The 9,302-nt window shown below is 38.4% G+C and overlaps 1 protein-coding gene across 1 annotated transcript in view; it reads left to right on the forward strand.

Moving 5' to 3' along the window:
- Positions 1-9,302, forward strand: part of LOC123485859 (wnt inhibitory factor 1-like) — a gene marked incomplete at its 3' end in the record, with an annotated part of 50,920 nt that overhangs the window by 36,892 nt on the left and 4,726 nt on the right. Inside the window, exon 7 of the mRNA XM_045216959.1 lies at positions 3,456-3,551. Within this exon, the coding sequence (XP_045072894.1) occupies positions 3,456-3,551 (96 nt within the window). The remainder of the gene's footprint in view (positions 1-3,455; positions 3,552-9,302) is intronic.

Genomic DNA, 9,302 nt, shown 5'->3' on the forward strand with positions numbered 1-9,302 from the left:
GATGAGGAATTGAAAAAGATGGATGGTTGAAAGAGACTGGGCAAAAGGAGTGGTGAATAAGTCTGGCTGTAAATCTGACTGGCTGACTTACTGTAAATGACTTACTGTAAATGACTTACTGTAAATTGAGAATGTGACTAAACTGAACCAAAATATATATTTGTATTATTATGGAACCAAGATAAATGACATAAAGTATGATGGAAAAAAGCTTTGGAATACTTTAAATGAAATGATGGGCAGAAAGAGATTTGAATCAGATGGCTCATTTATCACAAAAACCTTTTGATGTTGCCAATTACTTGAATGATTACTTCATTGGCAAAGTGGGCAAACGTAGGCAGGAAAAACCAACAACAAACTGTGGAGCATAAATCATGTTCATGCATAAAAGACTAATAGTTAAAGAAAAGCATTGTCATTTTGAATTCTGTAAAGTTAGTGTGGGCGAGGGTGGTTAAATGATTGGTGTCCATCAATAATGAGAAACCACCTGGTGTTGACGACTTAGATGGAAAGCTTCTGAGGATAGTAGTGGACTATATTGCCGCTCCTATTTGTCATATATATTTTTTTTACATGCGTCTAGAGAACATTGTTTTGTCCTCAAGCTACCCAAGAATGGTAAAGCACCCTTTACTGGTTCTAACAGCCCGACCAATCAGCTTGTAAACATTTGGGGGAAAGAAACGGTATTTGGCAAGATACAATGCTATTTCTCTGTGAACAAATTGACAACGAGACTTTCAGCATGCTTATAGAGAAGGGCACTCGACACGTACTGACTGACACAAAATGACTGATGATTGGTTGAAGTAATAGGATTGTGGGAGCTGTTAGATTTAAGTGCAGCTTTTGATATTATTGACCATAACCTGTTGACAATGTCTATCTAATAGAACACAGAGGGGTTTCTTTAATGGAATCTTCTCTCATGTTAAACTTGTGATTTACCGCAGGGCAGCTTTTCTTGGCCCTCTACACTCTTGTTACTAATGACCTGCCACTGGCACTAAAGTAGTCTTCTGTAGCTCAGCTGGTAGAGCACGGCGCTTGTAACGCCAAGGTAGTGGGTTCGATCCCCGGGACCACCCATGCACAAAAATGTATGCACGCATGACTGTAAGTCGCTTTGGATAAAAGCGTCTGCTAAATGGCATATTATTATTATTATTATTATTATTATTATTATTATTATTATTATAAAGCCTGTGTGTCTATGTATGCTGATGATTCAACCCTATACCCATCAGCATCCACAGCCTGGGAAATCACTGAAACCCTTAACAAAGTGTTGCAGCCTGTTTTGGAATGGACGGCCAGTAAAAACTAAGAGCATTGTATTTGGTACAAATAATTCCCTAAGTTCTAGACCTCGGCTGAATCTGATAATGATTAATGTGGCTGAAGTTGAGGAGACTAAATTAATTGGTGTTACCTTGGATTGTAAACTGTCACGGTCAAAACATATTGATTCAAAAATAATCACGATTTTCGGTTTCAATAATTTTTTAAACATTAAATACACTATGCATTATGTGATTTGAACACTGTAACACAGAATAAAACAATTAATAGAAGTCCCATGGGGGTAGTGACTGCCCATTACTGCTTATCACTTATTAACCATCATTTATTCACATTACTTTACTTTAATAAAATATTTCAGTTGTGTATATTACATTTGTTTTATTTGATGACTTTATCATTTCATTCCAAGTCCTCATCTCTATAGAGCTGCTGTCTGGTAAAATCACGATTTTAGTAGTTCTTCAATGTAAATAAGGCATACTTTTATATGACTGCTGAATACCGACTATCAATCATCATGTATTTTCAGTTAGAGACACAGAGACTGCTCTCTGTGTATCCCTCATGATCGAGCATTCTTCTGTCTCTTACATAGGAGGCGTAAAAAGAAAACACAGACTGACAATGGATTATGGTCGTTGTAGTTAATTATCACGTTTTCTGCGCTAAACTATGGCCTGTTGGAAACTACAACTCCCTAATGCATCGCACAGTTGGGGCATGATCTGAGAAACAATGTGTGCATAGAGCTCACAAAGAAAAGAAAAAAAAGAAATGGAATTCAAATAATTGAACTGAGGTCAATTCGGTTCATCACTAATCACTACCCACCAGACATGCCACCAGGGGTCTTTTCACAGTCCCCAAATCCAGAACAAATTCAAGAAAGTGCCTTCGGAAAGTATTCATACCCCCTTGACATTTTGTTACATTACAGCCTTATTCTAAAATTGATTAAATTGTTTTTTTCCATCATCAATATACACACATTACCCAATAATGACAAAGCAAAAATAGGTTTTTAGAAATGTTTTCAAATGTATTACAAATAAAAAACGGAAATATCACATTTACATAAGTATTCAGACCCTTTACTCAGTACTTTGTTGAAGCACCTTTGGCAGCGATTACAGCCTTGAGTCTTCTTGGGTATGACGCTACAAGCTTGGCACACCTGTATTTGGGGAGCTTCTCTCATTCTTCTCTGCAGATCTTCTCAAGCTCTGTCAGGTTGGATGGGGAGGGTTGCTGCACAGCTATTTTCAGGTCTCTCCAGAGATGTTCGATCAGGTTCAAGTCCTGGCTCTGGCTGGGCCACTCAAGGACATTCAGAGACTTGTCCCGAAGCCACTCCTGCGTTGTCTTGGCTGTGTGCTTAGGGTCGTTGTCCTGTTGGAAGGTGAACCTTTGCCCCAGTCTGAGGTCCAGAACACATTGGAGCAGGTTTTCATCAAGGATCTCTCTGTACTTTGCTCTGTTCATCTTTGCCTCGATACTGACTAGTCTTTTACCTCCAGACATGACGCTTGGCATTCAGGCCAAAGAGTTCAATCTTGGTTTCATCAGACCAGAGAATCTTGTTTCTCATGGTCTGAGAGTCTTTAGGTGCCTTTTGGCAAACTCCAAGCAGGCTGTCATTTGCCTTTTACTGAGAAGTGGCTTCCGTCTGGTCACTCTACCATAAAAGGCCTGATTGGTAGAGTGCTGCAGAGATGGTTGTCCTTCTGGAAGTTTCTCCCATCTCCAAAGAGGAACTCTAGAGCTCTGTTAGAGTCACCATCAGGTTCTTGGTCACCTCCCTGACCAATGCCCTTTTCCCCCGATTGCTCAGTTTGGCCGGGCGGCCAGCTCTAGGAAGAGCCTTGGTGGTTCCAAACTTCTGCCATTATGTATGTAGTTCTGTCCTTGAGCTGTTCTTGTCTATTAATGTTCTGTATTATGTCATGTTTCATGTTCTGTGTGGACCCCAGGAAGAGTAGCTGCTGCTTTCGCAACAGCTAATGGGGATCCTAATAAAAAAACAATACCAAAATGTATCATGTAAACGTTGTCAATCTCATTTGCTTCCTTGCTAGACCTTCCTAATTTTAATCTGCTGTAATTAAATCCCAACTACACTGATCTATGTTGTTTTCCCTCTCTAGCTAACTGCAGCATCACATGTTTAAACGGAGGGACGTGCTTCCACCCAGGGAAGTGTATCTGCCCTGCAGGCTACGAGGGACCACACTGTGAGATCAGTGAGTTAGACTTCACATTACTACTACTGCTACTACTACTACTACTACTACTACTACTACTACTACTACTACTATAACTACTACTACTACTATAACTACTACTACTACTACTACTACTACTACTACTACTACTACTACTACTGCTACTACTATTACTACTACTACTACTACTACTACTACTACTACTACTACTACTACTACTACTACTACTACTAAATACTACTACTACTACTACCACCACCACTACTACTACTACTGCTACTACTACTACTACTAATACTACTACTATAACTACTACTACTCTGCTACTACTACTACTACTACTACTACTACTATAACTACTACTACTACTACTACTGCTACTACTACTACTACTATAACTACTACTACTAACTACTACGACTAAATACTACTACTACTACTGCTACCACTACTGCTACTACTACTACTACTACTACTACTACTACTACTACTACTACTACTATAACTACTACTACTACTACTCTACTACTACTACTACTACTACTACTACATACATTATTCATTCTAATCAGACAGGTGTTTTACATGGACAATACATTGGAGTTAATATAAGGCAAGTACTGGAAACAATAGAACACTATGAAAAATCTAGGAAATCAGGCCTGTTATTCATAGCAGACTTTAAAAAGGCATTTGATAAAGTACGACTGGAGTTTATATATAAATGCCTGGAGCATTTCAATTTTGGAGAATCTCTTATAAAATGGGTTAAAATCATGTATAGTAACCCTAGGTGTAAAATAGTAAATAATGGCTATTTCCCAGAAAGTTTTAAACTGTCAAGAGGAATAAAACAAGGTTGTCCACTATCGGCATATATATCTATTATGGCCATCGAAATGTTAGCTATTAAAATCAGATCCAACAATAACATCAAGGGATTAGAAATCCAGGGCTTAAAAACAAAGGTGTCATTGTAAGCTGATGATTCATGTTTTCTTTTAAATCCACAAATTGAATCCCTCCACAGCCTCATAGAGGATCTAGATACATTTTCTAACCTCTCTGGATTACAACCAAATTATGATAAATGTACTATATTACGTATTGGATCACTAAAAAAGACAATTTTTACATTACCATGTAGTTTACCAATAAAATGGTCTGATTGTGATGTGGATATACTTGGAATACATATCCCAAAGGAAATAAATTATCTCACTCCAATAAATGTTAATAGAAAGTTAGCAAAAATAGATAAGATCTTGCTACCATGGAAAGGTAAATACCTGTCTATTTGTGGAAAAATCACCCTGATTATCTCTTTAGTATTATCCCAGTTTACCTATTTGCTTATGGTCTTGCCTACGCCTAGCGAACAGTTTTTTAAATTATATGAGAAAAAAATATTCCATTTTATTTGGAACGGCAAGCCAGACAAAATTAAACTGGCCTATTTATATAATTCATATGAATTCGAAGGACAGAAAGTATTAAATATTAAAGCATTAGACCTATCACTAAAAGCTTCAGTCATACAAAAGTTATACTTAAATCCGAACTGGTTCTCTAGCAAATTTATAAAGATTGTCTCACCCCATGTTCAAGAATGGCCTTTTTCCCTTTATTCAGATTACAACCTCTCACTTTCAGTTATTTGAAAAGGAAATCATCTCCCAAATATCACTATTTCTAAAACAAGCCATAGAAAGTTGGTTGCAATTTCAATTTAATCCTCCAGAAACAAATAATGCAACACATATTGTGGTTAAACTCAAATATACAAATTGATAAAAAAAACATAATTTTTTGAAAAAATGTTTAGAAAAGGTATAATCTTCGTAAATGATATCATAGGTAGGACTGGTGGAGTTATGTCGCACATGCAGCTAACAAAAACATATGGAAATGTCTGCTCTACACAAAATTACAACCAAATAATTGCAGCATTACCGCAAAAATGGAAGAGGAAAGTGGAAGGGGGAAAAAGTAAGGAACTTGTCTGTCGGCCCTGCATTAAAGAACATAATTGGTTAAAGACATTTGTGATAAATAAAAAAGTATACCAGTTTTATTTAAGGACCAAAGGATTGACAGCCGTCCCATATAGATTGCAAAATAGTTGGGAAGAGATTTTTGACGTACCGATCCCATGGCATAGTGTTTATGAACTGACACGCAAAACGACGGCGGATTCAAAACTTAGAATTTTTCAATTTAAATTATTATACAAAATTCTTGCTACCAATATAATGTTATTTATATGGGGGATACAATCTTCCCAGCTCTGCAGATTTTGCTGTGAAGAGACAGAATCATTAGATAATTTGTTTTGGTACTGTCCATTTGTAGCTTGTTTTTGGTCACAGGTCCAGGAATGGCTGAAGGATTGCAATATTTACCTGGAGCTAACCCTGCAGATAGCACTACTGGGTGATCTGAAAAGTCATAGTCAATCGATCAATAACATAATAATACTTTTAGCAAAAATGTTTATTTTCAATTTACAATCTGTAGAAACAATGAGAATAGAAGGGTTCAGAACTTTTGTGAAACATCACAGTACAGTTGAAAAATATGGATGGTGTTAAGAGATAGATGGGAGGTGTTTTAAAATTAAAGTAAATTAAAAAATAATAATACTACTACTAATACCTACTCTACTACTACTAACTACACTACTACTACTCTACTAACTACGCTACTCTTCACCTATAACTAGTCACTCCAGTTCTGTAACTCCTGTCTCGCCTGGAATCATTTTGAATTGAAACTTTATTGATCAACAGAGGGAAGCTGACATGTCCCAGGCTTACATGTCACACATTACAAAACATTAGAGGACCGGTTTCCCGGCTCCAGATTCACCATATTCCTGGACTGAAAAGGTTCTCCATTGAGCATGCTTTTCCAGGAGTAGGCTCAGTCTGGGTCCGGGGGAAACCGGTCCGTAAAGCGCTGGTGCTATGCATTCAACTTTAATACATACAATCCCAAAAGCAGTGGAATGTAGCCTACAGTCAGAGTAATTTTTGTCACCTAACCTTTGGTAGTGACATCATCCAAATAAACACCTGTGCTGTCACTCTGATGGCAACAGGGCGGAACCCTGAGAGGGTAAACAAGTGATGTCATGCATGGTAAACAAGTGATGTCATGTTTCACTGTCTGCTACTGTGGGCAGGGGAAGCAACTGCCACAACCACCAACTGCTGCTGCTGCCCGCACCGCTGTTTAATCACTATATAGATGGACACTATATGGCTGCATTATGCTATGGGAAAGTCTACTTTTTATACCAAGTGGCACTTTGTGGCTAAGGTTTACTTTCATTAATGGGCGGCAGGTAGCTTTAGTGGTTAAGAGCGTTGTGGCAGTAACCGAAAGGTCGCTGGTTCTAATCCCTGAGCCGACTAGGTGAAAAAATCTGTCGATGTGCCCTTGAGCAAGGCACTTAACCCTAATTGCTCCCGTAAGTCGCTTCTGGATAAGAGCGTCTGCTAAATGACTAAAATGTAAAATTAATGTAATATTCATTTGTATACTAAGTGACGGAATTGAGGTTAGGGTTGAACATTTAATGATGGAGAACGCTCTCGTTGTATGGTATTGATTTAACTAAATACCGCTGGAAGTCCTATTATAGCTGCTCTCTGACTACGTATGGATAACCAACATAAACCTATTATTACAGCTGCTCTCTGACTACGTATGGATAACCAACATAAACCTATTATTACAGCTGCTCTCTGACTACGTATGGATAACCAACATAAATCTATTATTACAGCTGCCCTCTGACTACGTATGGATAACCAACATAAACCTATTATTACAGCTGCTCTCTGACTACGTATGGATAACCAACATAAACCTATTATTACAGCTGCCCTCTGACTACGTATGGATAACCAACATAAACCTATTATTATAGCTGCTCTCTGACTACGTATGGATAACCAACATAAACCTATTATTACAGCTGCTCTGACTACGTATGGATAACCAACATAAACCTATTATTACAGCTGCTCTCTGACTACGTATGGATAACCAACATAAACCTATTATTACAGCTGCTCTCTGACTACGTATGGATAACCAACATAAACCTATTATTACAGCTGCTCTCTGACTACGTATGGATAACCAACATAAACCTATTATTACAGCTGCCCTCTGACTACGTATGGATAACCAACATAAACCTATTATTACAGCTGCTCTCTGACTACGTATGGATAACCAACATAAACCTATTATTACAGCTGCTCTCTGACTACGTATGGATAACCAACATAAACCTATTATTACAGCTGCTCTCTGACTACGTATGGATAACCAACATAAACCTATTATTACAGCTGCTCTCTGACTACGATATGGATAACCAACATAAACCTATTATTACAGCTGCTCTCTGACTACGTATGGATAACCAACATAATCCCTGTATTTTAAAACCTGCCTTTATTCCAAATTGCATGCTCTGTTGTATCATCATTTTTCACAACTGAAAGACAGAATCAAAAGACAGGAACTGTATCCCAAATGGCACCCTATTCACACCCTATTGGTCTTGGTCAAAAGTAGTGCACTCTAGGGAATAGGGTTTGGTTTGGGACGCAGCCAGGATGTTTTCCAGCATCGGTGATCCATTCATTGATCTCCAGTTCCAGGTCAGAAGGCAGGTAGGCGGCGGTGTTGCGCCAAAACAATGTAAAGACTTAAACACATCTGATACCTGATCACACAGCTAGTTATACATCCCAAATGGCACCCTATTCCCTATGGGCCCTGGTCAAAGCTAGTGCACTCTGTGGGGAATAGGGTGCACCACTTTTCAAACATAAAACGGCGTTAATGCCGCCTTCTGAAGGTAAGCGATATCGCAGTAAGCTTCTTTGAAGTTGAAACGTGCTTTGATTGGGGAGAAACAGACCAATAACAGCTATAGAGCTCTGTGAAGCTTATCTTATTTTCTCTCTCTCTCTCTGTCTCTGTCTCTGACTCTCTCTCTGACTCTCTCTCTCTCTCTCTCTCTTTCTCTCTCTCTCTCTCTCTGACTGTCTCTCTTTCTCTGTCTGTCTGTCTGTCTGTCTGTCTGTCTGTCTGTCTGTCTGTCTGTCTGTCTGTCTGTCTCTGTCTCTGTCTCTCTCTCTGTGTGTCTCTGTCTCTGTGTCTCTCTCTGTGTGTCTCTGTCTCTGTGTCTCTCTCTCTCTTTCTCTCTCTGTGTGTCTCTCTCTCTCTGTCTCTCAATTTCAATTTAAGGGCTTTATTGGCATGGGTAATAAACAAAGTGAAATAAACAATAAATATTAACAGTAAACATTACACTCTGACGTTCCAAAAGAATAAAGACATTTCAAATGTCATATTATGTCTATATACAGTGTTGTAACAATGTGCAAATAGTTAAAGTACAAATAGTTAAAGTACAAATGTTTGTTCTTCACTGGTTGCCCTTTTCTTGTGGCAACAGGTCACAATTCTTGCTGCTATGATGGCACACTGTGGTTTTTCACCCAGTAGATAAGGGGAGTTTTATCGAAATTGGGTTTGTTTTCAAATTCTTTGTGGATCTCTGTAATCTGAGGGAATGTCTCTCTCGCTCTCGCTGTCTCTCTGTCTCTCTCTCTCTCTCTCTCTCTCTCTCTCTCTCTCTCTCTGTCTCTGTCTTTTCTCTCTCTCTCTCTCTCTCTCTCTCTCTGTCCCCCTATTGTCTGTGCTCCAGGGATATGAATGTCATTTGATATGTGTGAGAACAAA

Source organism: Coregonus clupeaformis, unplaced genomic scaffold, assembly GCF_020615455.1.
Source record: "Coregonus clupeaformis isolate EN_2021a unplaced genomic scaffold, ASM2061545v1 scaf0872, whole genome shotgun sequence".
NCBI classification, from domain to species: domain Eukaryota; kingdom Metazoa; phylum Chordata; class Actinopteri; order Salmoniformes; family Salmonidae; genus Coregonus; species Coregonus clupeaformis.